The 16,614-nt window shown below is 39.6% G+C and overlaps 1 protein-coding gene across 1 annotated transcript in view; it reads right to left on the bottom strand.

Annotated features, from left to right (window-relative positions):
- The window catches only part of LOC121931738 (ferritin, higher subunit-like), a 63,353-nt gene that overhangs the window by 36,079 nt on the left and 10,660 nt on the right, over nt 1-16,614 (bottom strand). The window contains exon 2 of the mRNA XM_042469719.1: nt 640-765. Within this exon, the coding sequence (XP_042325653.1) occupies nt 640-765 (126 nt within the window). The remainder of the gene's footprint in view (nt 1-639; nt 766-16,614) is intronic.

The raw sequence follows: 16,614 nt of genomic DNA, 5'->3' as shown, positions 1-16,614 counted from the left end.
GATGCATGTATCACTTAAACAGCATACCTCCAAAGTGATCTGAAGCATCTTTATTTTGGCCTGTCTGTATGGGGCCTTAGTAATAAAATCCATGGATAATCAAATCTGCAAAAGTCAAAGCCACAGAGATGAAGTCAAAGCCACAGAGATGAAGGGTCAGCTATATATTTTTAAGGGAGTAGTCACTGATCTGTTCTAGGAGAGAAGAATATCAAGGGTGGTAGGAACACACGATTCTGAGAATACCAGTGTTATAGCTATAGAAAAGCCTTATAGATAGAATGGGATTTGTTAATACTCTACAAGAAATGTTTTTCATGCAAGTGATTAGTTATCTTCAGCGCTAACTTTGAATGCCTCTACACTGTAGAAATAATGCAGTTTGGTATTGCTTTAATCATATAAAGTGAATTTTACATGATTAAATTCTATAGCTCCATGCTATGGAATTTATAGTTTTACAAGGTCTTTAGACTTCTCTGCTAAGTGTACTGGTGTCTCACAACTACAAATCCCAGGATTCTGTAAAATAGAGTCATGGCAGTTAAGGTAGTGTCAATCTGCATTATTTCTGCAGTGTAAAAACACCCTTTGATTTGTTCACACAACTCAACTTTGGCATGACATCTGTGAACTCACGTGAGGGTCTCTTTTGTCAGTGGCCAGCTTGTGCAGATTCAGCAGGGCCTGGTTGACCTCCTTCTCCAGTGCCAAGGCCCTCTGAAGGGCATCCAAGGTGTTACCCCACTCATCTTTCTCTGGTTTCTGTATCAAGAAAGAGATACAGAAGACTAAGTAAAGACATGGACAGGCTGCTATGTGCAAACATAGAAGCATAGAATCCTAGAGTTGGAAGAGACCACAAGGGCCATCCAGTCCATCCCTCTGTCATGCAGGAACACCCAATCAAAGCAACCCCGACAGATGGCCATCCAGCCTCTGTTAAGGAAAAGCAACATGGGATATACAGTGAATGAAATAAAACTTGTATGTGAGAGTCAGGGTGACTCAGCAAAAGCAATTAGAAGCCACACAGGTGTAAATGGTAATATAGTTAACAAGTCCTAAATGCCAAGGACAGAAATGCAAAGTGGATAATTGAACACACCTGAGAATTGTTAAAGTGGACAAGGTGAAATGATGAAATCATTAATTGTGGGATGAACCAAGAGAACCAATGAAAATGGTTGTACACGCCCACTGGGTGGAAACAGACAAGAGTGGGTAGTAGTTGCTTATCTTGTATTTTGTAGGCTTGGTCTTGTGTTTGTTGATTCTAATGTGAATTTGATTTGAAAATCTGCCTGCTGATGCACATTATCTTTGAGAAAATCTTGTTACTGGTGAAAAAAAAACAGATTAAAAAAAAAGTAATATGTTCCCCGTAGTGTCTAATTTGATCCCAGGAGGACCTGATATTCAGAGAAATGTTCAGTGGTGATGACTGATTGCATATATTCCAACAGGTGTTTATTCCTCTATCTTGCTATACACCCCTTAGAGAGCAAATTTTCTGTACCTCTGCTAAAAGAACTAGATATTTTATTTTTCTTATGTACCTCCTTTGCATAATAAAAGGGTTCAAGCTATTGTGATGAACCTATCAAACAGGTACTCTTCCATCCAATTTTGAGATTGTGTGTGTGCAAGAGCAAGCAAGAGAAAGTATATTCCTGTTTAGAAATTAAGATAATAGTCTTATCTAAAGTCTAGGTTGTTCCATGATGAAGGCAAAATGAGGGGATTATTATTTAGGAAGATGGAATAGGGAACATTTGCTGTATCCCACTTGCCTCTAGCCAGAGCAGTCCTAGTATCACAATGGTTGTAAGGAAGTGAGGAGTTAGACTCTTTGCAAGCTGCTGCAACAAATTAATTTAGTCTTGGAAACTGGAACCAACTGGGGCCATCCCTGCCCAACCACAACAGTTGGAGGACATGCATTTTTGTTTGCCCAGGCTTTTGACATGAAATAATAATTGCATGAGAATTGTATTTCCTTTTCTGGCTTTTTTTTAAAAAGCTGTTCTGATTCATACATCAAAGTGTGATTTTACTGTGGTGTTTTTATATCTCAGTTGTACCATATCTTGACAGGCTTTGTTGAAAAGCAGATGTTCTTTTAAAAAACCACACAGTAAATTCAGCGAGCGAAAGTTATGCTACCATTTAGACAGATTGACTTTTGCAATGGGCAGTACTACAATTGTTTCCCAAAGTCACGTTTACATCCTGGCATTAATTTCCTTCTCTTTTCCCTACATTTTTACAGTTACAATGACTGTGCTAGCAAACAGATTGCCAAGTACAAACTAGGGATGCAAATCCTCATCTGTCTTCTCATTGCAAGAACAAGAAAAATATAATTCTTTTCCTCTGCACTGGCAAGACAGGTCAGTTATTGTCAGTCAGTCCCTAGAGAGTTTTTCATAGGAGTTTATCAGACAAGGGAAATTGGAAGTATAATCCAATGGCAATCTGAATGCAATCATGGGGTTTAATGTTATTGTGTGATAACCCACTACATGCAAATTTGGGCAATGGGATGTCAGTCCAAACGCAATCATGGGGTTTAACGTTATTGCATGATAGATTACCACATGCAAGTTTGGGCAATGGCATGCTATTTTTGGGCAATGGGAAGCCAGTTCGAACACAATTCGCAATCACGTAATTTCGCTGAACTAGCGAATTCATGTGAATGCGTTCTGGCCCCACTTTCTTTTCATTCAAAATTAAGAGAAATTCCTCACATGTGATAAAGTCCATAGAATCAGAGTTGGAAGAGACCACAAGGGTCATCCAATCCAACCCTCTGCCATGCAAGAAATCACAATCAAAGCATTCCCAACAAATGGCCATCCAGTCTCCGTTTTAAAACTTCCAAACAAGGAAACTCTCCAAGGCAGCATGTTGAACAACTCTTACCATGTTGAACAACTCTTACTATCAACAAATTCTGCATAATGTTTAGGTGGAATCTCTTCTTCTGTAGCATGAATCCACTGCACATTAGAAAATGCATTTGGTCCTATGTATCTATGTATTCTTTATCCACAGATTCAACCATCTATGCCTTGAATATGGCTTGAATATAAATAGATACAGTATCCATTTCTCAAAAAAAAAAAAAAACCTTGATTTTACCAATTTGTCAAAGGGACACTATTTTACTATGACATTATGTTTAACGGGACTTGAGTATCCATGGATTTGGTTATCCATGGGTGGTCCTGGAATCAAACCCAGTGGATACCGAGGGTCCACTGTATGCATGAAAAAGCATATAAATTGTCTAAAATGTAGCTGAAACAAGCTTAAGGTAGAAAAGAAGAAGAATAGAAAGTAATCTGATAGAATCACTGTATCCCTATGTCCGGCTAATGGAATTTTTAGATGTTTTTTATTTTAAAAAACAAAGTATGCAAATTGAATTTCATTAAGATTAACTTGGATGCTGTGGGAAATCATGCTGTGTTTGACACCAGAGCTTTACAAAACAATTAAGAATTGCTTCTCTCCTCATTAAGCAGCTCATGTTGAGTTCATGGCTCATGGAGATATATCAAAATGGTCTTCTGTATTCCCTTCTGTGTAAAACCCAGAAAGATGGGGTGGCGAAAATAATCCCCAGCAGATGACATATTTGAGTGCTTGTTGACTCAAAGAGCAGCAAGGGATCAAGATGAAACAGACACTTCATGTTGCCATAAGAAGGCTTTTAATTAAATTTTCATCAGTCCTCATAATTAAAAGGGTACAACAAATGGGAGAAGAAATGTTAATATACTTATGACATTGTAACCAAATATACTGTTCTGTTTCTCAGATGTTTATGGAAGAATATGGTGGTGGAGCAATTTAATGGTCTGTGAGCCAGATAATACTAAATTTGTGGTTGCTTTTTTGTTGATGCCGATGCTACCAACAGTATTACTACCAGTATTACTACTACTAATACTATCAGTATTACTACCAGTAATACTACTACTGATGATAACGCCTCTTTCAACCTAGATCGATCCCAGGTGCTCATAAAATGTTACAATTCCATTGCTCAAATTAATTTCACTGTATGCCAACTTCAGATCCTTGGTTATAAACATTTAAATAGAAAAACAAATAAAAATATTAACCACAAACCACATTATAAAACCAGAGGGATGGAGTATGAATAATATAATAAAAATGAGAGTTTATTTTAGTTCAGTGATGGGACATGATGTAAATAATTCTTTATTTTACTCTTAGAATAAAAATGTTTTATCTGCCCTTTTAGGCTGTATATGGTTTCCACCTCCCTCTACTCCATTTTGAGGCCCAGAGTTAGCTGCATTGACCATGCACCAAAATCCACAAAAGAGTGATACTTTTATTGTAAGCTCTCAAAGTTTCACTGGCTTCTTTATCAGACAAAATATGTTTAAAATAATATTGGAGAAGAAATGAAGTGATGTTAGACTCACAAACCTATGTTTTGTACATCTGATGTGGAAATGGGGTGCCTGGCTGCACCAAAATGGCCAGGCCTCATGTTTCTTCATCAGATGCAGCACTGGGGCCTTCTGAGTATGAGTGATGATATGGCAAGTAGGCAGCATGGGGGGGGGTGGGCAGCAGTCTAAACAGCCAAAGTTTGCCATGGAGTTTACTGGAAACTTCATGGCAAACCAGGGGTCAAGTTACTCTAGAGTAATACCAGTTTACCCTGGGATCAGGTCGACTCCACCAGATCTCTGTCCATTTTGGAACCAATTTTGGACTATAGCATCTGAACTAGATTATGGCAGGCTGGGCAACACAGGCCTTTGGGCCAATGTGGACAACCCCATGGCAAGGTTAACATCATCATTATTAAGTAAGTCTCCAGGAAAGGCCCTGGATTGGTACTTGAGATATCTGCTAAAAGGTACTAAAAAACGGGCAACGAAAGAGATTGCACAGTTGTTCCTCTCAGATACCAAAACCTGTAGAGTTATGCTATATAGGAGATTATCACACCAGAGCCAATTCAGCAATAATCAAGGTAGTGAAAGCTAATGCAACAGTAGCATTAGAGCACTCAGTATTTTTGCACAGTCTCAGAATCATGTAATAACTGCAAAACTTAATAATATCACAGTCGTATTCTGCACACATCCATGAATGAATAATCAGTATATTGGAATTTATCTTTTTGTGCATGCACCATTTCGGCACTACAGCACATTTCTGCAAATCATGTTTCTGTCCCACACAGAATGAGGAGCCCTGCTGGCACAGTGGTTAAATGCCTGTACTGCAGCCACTCACTCAAAATCATAAGGCTGCACGTTCAATACAAGCAAAAGGGCTCAAACTCAACTCAGGCCTGCATCCTTCCAAGGTCGCTAAAATAAGTAGCCAGATTGTTGGAGCTTACACTTTGTAAACTGCTTAGGGAGTACTTAGGTGCACTAATAAGCAGTCTAGAAATGTACTTGCTATTGCTATTGCTAAAATACAATACAATAAAATTTATTACTTCACCATGATATTTTAATTCAGCGTAAAAAAAACCCTTCAAAACTGATTCCAACAATGAGAACAGATTGAGTCTACTGAAATGCAGTCTGGGTAAATGTCCCTGGTTGCTTCCACAATAGTGCGAATTAAACACGATTAACTTTCACAACCTCACAATTGCTCTTCGTTTACTGCACTGAGAAGCCATTCACAGGACTTCCCTATGAATGGTTTATTGCAGGAGTATTCTGGGTTCTTGCCGAAGAAATGCAGGATGAGTGTGACATCATCTGAAAATCTTCAGCAAAATCGCACAATTATGCCAGGAGTATGTCTTTTACTCCAAGGTCCCCCCCATCTGATAACCTCCATTGTTGACAGTATTATTGGGAGCAGATAAGAATGAACTATACAGTCGGCCTGCCATATCCATGGATTCTTTATCCACAAATTCAACCATCCACAGTTAGAAAATATTTTTTAAAAATATATAAATCCCAAAAAGTAAAGCTTGATCTTGCCATTTTATGTAAGAGACACGCTGTATTTAATGGGACTTGAACATCTACGGATTTTGCTTTTCACAGAGGGTCTGGAACCAAACCCTAGCAGATACAAATGACCCTTCTTTGCAGAATAAAAGGAGCTCTTTAGCAACTGGTTTACATTTTTTTTTACTATTACAATTATATATATATATATATATATATATATATATATATATATATATATATCCATATTGTGTGTGTTGATTATTTTATCATGTTTGCATATTTATATCTTGTTTCAGTATTGTGTTTAATTATTTATTGCCTCATGGTCTATGGACTGCAATAAAGGCCCTGATTGATTGATTGACAAAGGACAGTAGAATTTCAAGTGCATTGGCAGCTTAAATTGCACAAACTCTTGGCCAGCTAGGGAAAAAAGTCTTAAAAGTATTTAATCTTCCGTGCACAAGCAAAGATTTACATTTCTCCACTCAGAAAGAGAGAGAATTGCAAATCACTCAATCATCTAGCCATTAGCATACACCTGTTGGTCTGTCTGTTCATCATGTAACCTGTTCAGCAGATGGTTAGTGTCTATTGAATATATAACTCTTCTAAATCAGTTAAATCTGCCACATGATATAATAGCTCTCTATTCCCAGAAGCCTCCTTTGGGGAGGGGGAAGTGAATAGGGATTATTTTCAAAGTGGACTTTTTCAAAGCTAGGCACTAGCCTACATAATTGTAAAGGCCCTGCTATAAAATTGCTGCTATAGAATTTCTATGGTCTCAGCATTCACATGTAGACAGAGAAAGGAGGGAAAAAATCCTCTCTACAATTGAAGTCTTTCTTCCTTCACTTTCAGGGTACAAACAGATGAGTGGTTATCATTATCCTGCACTTTGCTTTCCCAGAGCACAACAAAAGTAGTACTTTTTGAACAAAACGACTCTCATTTTTTGCCTCCCTTCTCTATTGTCAACACTGCTAGCCAGTTTAGAAATGGAAATCAAGTCCAAGGATTTATTATCCGCTCCATTATCAATGCTGGACTTTTCCTCCACCCACAATTTAGAACTGGCACTAAATTTTAACAGCGTAATCAGGATAATGACAAATTGCTGCACCAGATCTTTCTTCAGCTGTCATCAGCTAATGAATGGTTTTCAATCAATCTCATTTTATTGCTTTTGACCAATGGCCATTGCAAAAATCAAAATAATAATACAATACACATAAAATTTCCATAAAAACAATATACAACAAATTGTTTCAAATAGCAAAAGTTTATCATTAACAATTGTGGATAACTTAGATAACATGAATATGTTAAAATTCACAGTTGGACCCTTTTAGATCAAATTATCCCCAAATTAAATGGTTTTGATCATCTGCCCATTTCAAAATGTGAAAGAATTACTAGTACCATAAAGCAATATCTGTCTACTCATAAATATATAAAGAATTGTGTCCTAACATGTAAAGAAAGAAATCATGGAAAGAACCAGCCCCAGCATCATATGTCATGCTCTTTGGAGGTTTGAAAATCATTTCACAGTTAAAAGCAACAAAAAATGAAACCAAAATTTTGCGTAAGATTACATAGAAGTCTGGATAAAATTATAGGAGCAGGAAACAGGCATGTAGCTTTTATACTGTCCCAACCAAGCATTTCTGTTATGGTTTGTTACCTTATGTGTCCCCTATTGTGCCCCACAATGTCCTTGCTTCCTTGCAGGGGTGCACCTGGGGATTGGGCAAATGTGGGCATTGCCCACCAAATGAGAATTTTGCTACCCAATCATCTCTCAAATTTCTAGCATTGTAATGAGCAAGACACTGAGAATATTTCACATTCAGAGCACTTCTATTTACTGTGTCTGCATTCCCTTGGTAAATTTGCCTGACCCTTTTATTTGGATGCCTAAACTCTGTTTCTGAATGCTTACCTGAAGTTTTACACGATTGCAATGCTAAAAATTTGAAAAAACAGGGGAAATTTCTTTAGGGGTGAGAATTCTTTGGGGTAACAATGCCCTCATTTTGCCTCCACCCCATTGTAACCCCACAAATGAACCCCCAGTCACCTCTAGTCAACCTTTGATATCAGCTTGATATTAAAAGGGAAGCTTGATCACATAGCCACCAAAGGTGCCCCAATGCAAGGACAATAGCCTGCCCAAATATGGAGATCCAGCATAGACAGGATAGGTCTTTCTGAGGCTGGAATCTACCTAATCCCTTCACACAGGTGTGTGATGGAGGGCAATGCACATGGTACTTGCCAAAATTTGGGAATCCAGGGGCACATCCCTCTGGAGGTGACACCCTTTTGTGCAACATATCTGGATTGATTGTCCCCCCAGTGTCCCCAAATCATGGCCATTCTTCCTTCTGGAAAAGTCCTTTGAACTCCAGGGGAATTGCCTCTTAACCCATTTCTCCCTATAAAATGCCATTTGGAGTAAGCCACAATACTCCAGCCCCAAACGTTGGAAATAGAAGGCATTACATAGATTGATGGCTACCTGTTCTAACCATTTCAAGATAAAAGAAACCTAAATTATGCATATTTTCTGAAAAAAATTAAATAAGGCTTCAGGCTTGAATCAGTAGACTTATCCCAGAATCATAGAATTGGAAGAGACCACAAGGGCCATCCAGTCCAATCATCTAAGGTTTGTTTTGATTTAATAGTAGAGATAAATTTTAATTAGCCATTTAATGAGATATGAAAACATCTGATCCTGGAATCTCATCTATATTGAGGCTTTGGTGACATACCAAACATGCAAATGGAATTACTTAGCCATCAATTAACCCATCTTTGTTTAATGCTGAAGACAGCGCTAACATGAAATTGAACTGCATGGCAAAAGGCAAGCCAGGCATATTAAACGGAAGAACATCAAGGCAATATAAAATGTGCTCTCCTTCTTAATTCTATTTCTCTTTCTGTGGCTTAACAATGATAGATCTGATCCTGGATGAGGCCATTAAAGTGTTCTGACAAAGTCAACATCCCTTTTTACTTTCCAGAGATAAAAAGAGTGTTTATTCTTTTTTGTTTGGTTCTTTCATCTTCCTAAGCAACTGCATACAGAGAACACTACTGTGTACGTGAGTTTTGTATTTATTAGAGCAGAACTAGTTCCTACAAAACTCCTAAAAGATCAAATCAGTGTTATAAATGTAGAAGCAGGGTGAGACTTTGAAAAAGCATAAGATGTGTTCTTCTTGTTGTTATGAACTTTCAAATCTCTGAGTGAAAGCTCTGACTTTTCATAAGGTTTTCTTGGGACGATTCATGGGGAGGATACTTGTTGCAAATGCCTTTCTCTGAGGCTGAGAAAGTGTGGGCAAGTCCATGATTGTTTGGTGGGTGTCCATGGCCAAGCAAATATTCAAACCATGGTCTCCCAAGGCCCTAGTCCAAGATTCAAGACATCACATCTTGTGTGGGAATGAAAGTTTCTTCAGGAGTGGGATTTAGGGCATTGAAATTGAGCAAAGAGAGACAACCACCTCAAGAGGCAACCATAGTTAGTGAAATGGTGGATCTACTCAGGATTTTAATTCAAATTAACAGAGCTATCATAAAGGCTGAACCTTGATCTGCAAATAGTTTCAGGACTTTGGATAGCTCCAGGCTAAAATGGGGTTCTCATACCAATGATATGGGAACCACTATACGGAAATGGTTTGAGTTAGACTACAACTCTGAAGACCAGGGTTCGATTCCCTGCTCAGCCACAAAGCCCACTGCATGACCTTGGGCAAGTCGTGCTCTCTCAGCCTCATAGTATGGCAATGGCAAACCTCCTCTGTATAAATCTTTCCAAGAAACCTCAGTATAAGGTTCTCTTTAGGGTAGCCATAAGTCGGAAACGACTTGAAGGCACACAACAACAGTCACCATCTAGTGACAGATGCTGGCTTGTCATGGTAATAAACCTTTAGGCTTTCATTTCAAGTCCCCTGGGCATTCTATTCTGTTGGCTTTCCCTTCTCATCTTGCTTTCTTGCCTGTCTCATTCATCCCTACGTCTTCCTGTTTCCCTTGGGAAGAAGCATGGGCTGCAAAGGAGATGAGGACTGCTCCCCAGAGACCAGGCTAGATTCCAAATATCTGTTGCTGAGTCTTCAGAACCAGGCTTATTCGATAGGAGGAGCCCAGATATCTTGCTTGACGGAGTCTGCAGAACCAGACATAGTGAATGGAGTGGCTTTCCTTTTCCCCAGAACCATTTTCTCCACAATACCTTTATTTGAGGATCCTCCAGCAAAAGGCATTTCACACCTAGCCTGCTCTATTGAGACTTTTTCATGGAAAATAGCCAGCATGTTTGTGTTTTGTTTGTGTCTGTGCCTCCAAGTTGTCTGTTGACTAACGGCTTTCCCTGTATAGGCAAGGAATACTCAGAGGTAATTTTGCCAGTTCCTTCCTCTGAAATGTAGCCCACAGCCCCTAGCATTTGTTGGTGATCTCCCATCCAAGCACTAACCAAGGCTGACCCAGCTTAGCCCTAGCCAAGTCATTCTACTGACGAGTGATTATACTGTGGCTCTCTTCAGAAGCTATTAAAAGGAAGATAGAACAATTAGCAATAATAATGCATCTATAAGACACCAAGATACAAACAACATAGACAATGAACAATGCCTACAGTGATCTTTGACATTCAGTTTTCCTTAGGGAGGTTTTGAAAGCAGGCAGAACATATGTTATCTCTGTGTGTGTGTGTGTTTTACTCTGAGAGCAGCAGATGTTTCCAGGTTCAGAAAAACAAAATAAAACTTCCAAGCATAAGTAGAGTGCCTTTCACATACAATACAATAAATGCATCTGAGACAAACACACACACTCACACACACCTATCCTTGTAGCGGGATATTCTCCAACTATCTAAAAATGGCAGTTCTCCTTTTTTGTGGCTCAAACATTACACTCTGTGCCATAGGTGATAAGATGAAGCTGCTCTCCACTCAGAGTCTCCTACTCAGTGGCTTAGTCTACAATAGGTACTTGTCTGAGAATAGACAAGGCCACCTTCTCACACTTTACTCTTATAGCAGTACAAAATACATCCAAGCTTCTTGGTAGCGATCTGCTAACAGAATAAAGAAGCACCAGCATTGTCCATGGTATTTACAGCACTCAAGTATTTCAAGGACTGGCAGTGCTTACTCACAGATGTTCTTGCTGTACAAAGTCTTATAAATTCATGAGGATAGCAGCTGAAGAAGTGTTGCTTGTATTGCAGTGTTGAACAGCTCACTGATGGATGCAATGCAGACAGAAGAAATGTTCTATAAGCATCCATGAAGGAGGTCACCAAAAGGTTTCAGATGTCCTTCCAAACTTGTATTTACTTTTTTCAAGACATGTTACTGCAAAACTAAATATATAGGCCATGCTTCTCCAAGAAATGCCATCAGCTCTACTTATTTTCGGGAGATGTTACTGCAAAAACACATACACAATCAGCAAACCTACATCAAAAGCTTTCAGATAGGCTTCTGAGGTCCAAAACACACTGCAGAAATAATCCAGTCTGAGACCGTTTTAACTGCCCTGGCTCAATGCTAGGGAATTCTGAGAAATGTCGTTCTGTGAGACATTTAGCCAGAGAGCTCTGATGCCACACTAAAATACAACTCCCAGGGTTCCCTAGCACTGAGACGGGGCAGTTAAAGCAGTCTCAAAGTGGATTATTCCTGCAGTGTGTTTGGGACCTGAGTTTTACATTTTCTGGGAGATGCTATTGAAAGAATAAATACAAAGGCCATGAAACTAACATCACTGCTTTCCATCATTTTGAAGGATTCTGGGAATTGTATTCCAAAAAGTAACTTTCTCAATAGCTTTTGCAATCTCTGCAGTATTCTCCTCATTTCTGCATATCCCAAAGAGTTCTGAAGAATTAATCTGCATGAAAAGCAAGGTTTTTCTGTGTTAAAAATGTGTTTCCTGTGCAGAGAACATGTTTTCTGTGCATTCTCTATGCAAAAACTCCCACACTTTTTTGCATATTAAAACCAAGATCATTTATCTTCATAATACTTCCTTGGATCACTTCAGGATGTGTGAATACTGGGAGAAAACTCTGTTGGGGGGGCTGTTTCCCCCCTCATCTTGGAAACAAATAAAGGTTCATATTATTTGCATCTCTAATAGCCCAATACATTTGGAGGGCACCTGGTTGCCTACTCAACTCTAGTCTATAGACCATTCATTGCTACATTTCCTTCTGAGAAGAAGATAGAGGATTTTACATCTTCAAAGTAAATCTAGCTGTCATTATTATAAACTAAAAACTAAGGATGATAATGTCATTCTCTCCCCCCTCCCAGATCCCTTTACCTGACAGTCTAATAGGCAGTGTTATTAAAGAAATAAAATGATCAATCAGTCAATTGGATCAGGGAATTGGAATGTACATTTCCAGTAACATTTATAATTCTGAATGTCAAAATAAGAAGCAATTAGTGTCTGCCTGTGATGAGATCCCCCAGGCAGGAGAACTGAAGAGAGGAAAGATTAAAAATACTGATTTATATGAGATCATGATTTAGTTATTCAAATAACTGTCTCTCTGGTCCTTTTTGTCTCTTTCTCAATAAATCCAGGATGGATTGATTGTGTGTTCCCATATGGCTGGGGTTGGGCTGGATGACCCTTGAAGACTCTTCTAACTCTATAATTTTATGAATCTAATCATACGAGGGTGCCCCTTTTTCCAGAGCAGGAGAAAGAATTGTTCTCTCCAAGGGCCATATGTGGTTCACAATGCTTTTGTGCAGTCTCCCCTGAGCTCTCCATTGTCAAAGAATTAGCCCCCAATAAGACGTCAGTATGCTGATGGTGCCCAATTTTATTACACCGTTCCACCATGTAAGAATGAGACCTTGGTCTGGGGAACTTATCCTTAGCTGAAAGGGAGGAGTGGCCTCTAGACCTATGTTTATGAAGGTAGCCAAGGTAATAATAGGTCAACAGAGACAAGTTTTATGAAAACTGACTACTGTTTATTATTCATACACACGTAAGACAATCATACCCTCACACAATCACCCAAGAACTCAAGAATATAGTAAGTTAGCATTGGACAGAGGACAAGAGGCCTTCTGATGGTAATATTCATCTATAGGGTGATGCTCCAGGGTCCAGATTGATGAAGACTCTGCTACACAGAGAGGAAAGGGGGCAGGGGACAGCTAGAGGACTGGAACTATATCAGAAGGCAGACGTGGAGTTTACTTGGATTCTAACACAGAACTCTGAACAAAGGATTTGGGGGACTTTAAATAAGGCAAATTCTAGCCTCAGGTGGAGAGTTGTTTATCCTACTTCAAAGCAAAACCAAATCTACATATTAAAGATTGCCTGATATATAGACAGTCTCCAAGGTGACAATGGTTTTCTGATGGCTCTGGCCTGGCAAAACATCCTGGGCCATTAATCTGCCCGAAGGTGTGAATGACTTCCCAGATGGCAACTCCTATATTGGCCTTTTGATCTATGTTGATGCCTTCACCTTGCATCCATGGAAAACTCCAATGTCATCCATCCCACCAGGCACTCTGCATAGAGCAGTGGTTCCCAACCTGTGGGTCGGGACCCCTTTTGGGGGTCAAATGACCCTTCCATGGGGGTCGCCTAAGACCATTGGAAAACACCTATTTAATTACAGTTATGAAGTAGCAATGAAAATTATTTCATGGGTTTGGGTCACCACAACATGAGGAACTGTATTAAAGGGTCGCAGCATTAGGAAGGTTGGGAACCACTAGCATAGAGTCATGAAAGGAAAATCATCCACACTAAAGATTTGAATGCTCCAATGCTCATAACAACAACAAGCCATGGCAGCTTGTTTGGTCTTAAACTAATAGTAATGGAATGGATGAGGACAAACAAATTAACACTCAATCCAGAGAAGACAGAGATGCTCCTGGTCAGTCGAAAGGCAGATCATGGAATAGGGATTCAACCTGTGCTGGAGTTGGTAACACTCCCCCTGAAGATGCAGGTTCACAGATTGAGTGTACTCCTGGATTCAACTCTGAGGCTGGAAGCCCAGGTTTCAGTGGTGGCTAGGAGTTCCTTTGTACAGTTAAAGCTTGTGAGCTAGCAGTGCATGTTCCTTGAGTCATCAGATCTGGCCATGCCTGTAAAAACAGTAATACTTCTAGCTCAATATTATCTCACCTTTGAAAATAAGAATTACAGCTCTGTATTATCGCATCTTTAAAAACAAGTGTTTCAGCTGGGAAACTAGTCATGTCTACTGTTGTTTGGGTGTCTCTCTTGGTTGTCTAGGTAGGGTATGTGAACTAGAAAGGCCACTTATTGTGCTTTTGAAAGATGCTACAAATGCTTTGTAAAGTTTACAAGCTGGAAGCAAACAATATTATTGTTCTTTTAATTGCCCTTTCTACTTGTGCAAATGTGATTATACAAAGGCTGAGGCAAAATCTCAGCTTGCATCTCAGAGGTGCTCTGGAAAAAGTGAGGACCCAAACAGCTCCACAGGCTGGATTTTATTCACCTCCATCTGATTCATAATCAAAGTAGTGTACCTCTTAATGAAGCTATGCTTTCCGGTTGAGAGCCACCATCCCCCCCCATGCTTCTGAATATAACTGCAAATGTGGACAGTTCTGTTCTTGTCACTTGTGCCTCCATGCTCTCCCTCCCACCCCATTCCCTGGTCCCCACAGGGCAGGAAATAGCCATGTTGGGAGGGGATGGTTGTTGCCAAAAGTTGTGGTTTGGAAAGTAAGAGTACCTTCATCTGGTTTGGCAGAGCTTTAGGGTACTTCATTCTGCACCATGACCTGTTCAGGAATAATGTTTTGGAAGGTCTGTCCCATATCCAACCTAAGAACCCTAGTGCACAGAAAGCTGAAATCATGTATGGTCTCAAGGGTTTGTTTTTCATGGATCACAGCCTTCCACTGTAGATAAAAGTACTAAACTTTCTCTGTCATGAAAATCTACAGCATCTATTGTTACCAATACAATCTTCCACCAGATTTCTATATGACTGTTATGTTACATAACTTTATGTATACAGTTGTATATATTTTAAATATACAGTTGGACCTCTACATTTGCAGCATTGACTTTTGTGGATGTGATTATTCACAGATTTGATTAATATGCTCTCTCTACGAATTTCTAGGTCCCCAGCACAACTCTGCCAAAAACTGACCATAGAGTTGTGCTGGAGGGCCTAGATATTTCTATTGGAAATACGTCCCTAAACATATATATGTCCTCCAGCATGATTCTGTGGTCAACTTCTGGCATAGAATTGCACTGGAGGATGTAGAAATTCCTAGAGAGGTGTTCAACCAGGTTTTAGAAAAAGTGAAGTCGAAAGCTTTCACGGCCAGAATCCATGTGACCATGCCAATAACTATCAGGTCAGAATACAAAGGGAAGCCATTGACATCCATAAACACCTAGACAACTTCACCAGGAAAGAAGAAACCCTTAAAGTAAACAAAGTTTGGTTACCAGTCCTGAAAAAGACCAAAATCAAGACCCAGCAAATGCAAATGAAAAATACCCAGAGTGAGAGGAAGATGCTGGTGAGACGTCTGGAATAAACTCTTCCAGAAAATGGCCACATAGCCGAAAACTGCCCCCCCCCCAATACAAAAAACCTATTTAAAAAATAATATATTTATATGTGGGGGGGGGTTCACTTTCATGGGGGGCCTGTGCCCCTAACCCTAGTGAATGTGGAGGGCCCACTGTACCTAGTGCTGTAGCCAATTCAGACAATTCAGTAAACCCCTTTACTGAATTGTGAAGATGCATAATGGCACACCAGAAAGAACACCCAACATGCACCAACATTGGTCCCTTTGTGCATTGCTCCAAATGTGTTTTTGGCACCAATGTGCATCAGGCACTTTGCTGTCTCAGCGATGTAGTAACATAATAGTAGCCTTCTGCTTGATATAGATGTTAAAGATTAGAAAATACAATGCCATAAGGTGCAACAGGAACTTTAAGAAATGTTGCCCCTAGAGAAGCTTGGTCATGGATTGTACAAGGGGCTCAGCCTCCCAGCTTCCCATGAACATCTGAAGACGCAGTACACCAATGGTATTATGAGTAGAACAGCAAGTCTACTTAGCTTACAGTTCCCTCATACATAAATCCACTTATGAAGCCCAACAGGATTCTGATCTTTTTTTTCAACACTGATTCATGCTCACCTTGGCAATGTCTAGGTTTCCTGGGAAGGCTCACTGTAGATCTATGGGAACAGAATCCAACAGTCATCTGGAAGACCAAAAGTTCCTTAGCCCCATTTCAAAGTGTGATCCACAGGTCAGTTGGGAGGCAACAGTTTAAGTGGTGATTTAGGTTGTAGTTCAGCTATTATTTACAGACAAATGCTGAACATGTTTATGTACAAGTAATTCTCACTGTTTTCAATGGAGTTTACCCTGGTACAATTGCACTCTACTAACCTATTTTATCTCTTTTATCTGTGGAACAAACTCCTTCGGAGTGTAGGGGAGGTCTTTAAACAGAGGTCTTTAAACAGAGGCTGGATGGCCATCTGTCGGGGATGCTTTGATTTAGATTTCCTGCATGGCAGAATGGGGTTGGA

Source organism: Sceloporus undulatus, chromosome 5 (genome assembly GCF_019175285.1).
Source record: "Sceloporus undulatus isolate JIND9_A2432 ecotype Alabama chromosome 5, SceUnd_v1.1, whole genome shotgun sequence".
Classification (NCBI taxonomy): Eukaryota; Metazoa; Chordata; class Lepidosauria; order Squamata; family Phrynosomatidae; genus Sceloporus; species Sceloporus undulatus.
The sequence above is the reverse complement of the archived record's forward strand: the minus strand, read 5'-3'. Positions and strand labels throughout refer to the sequence as shown.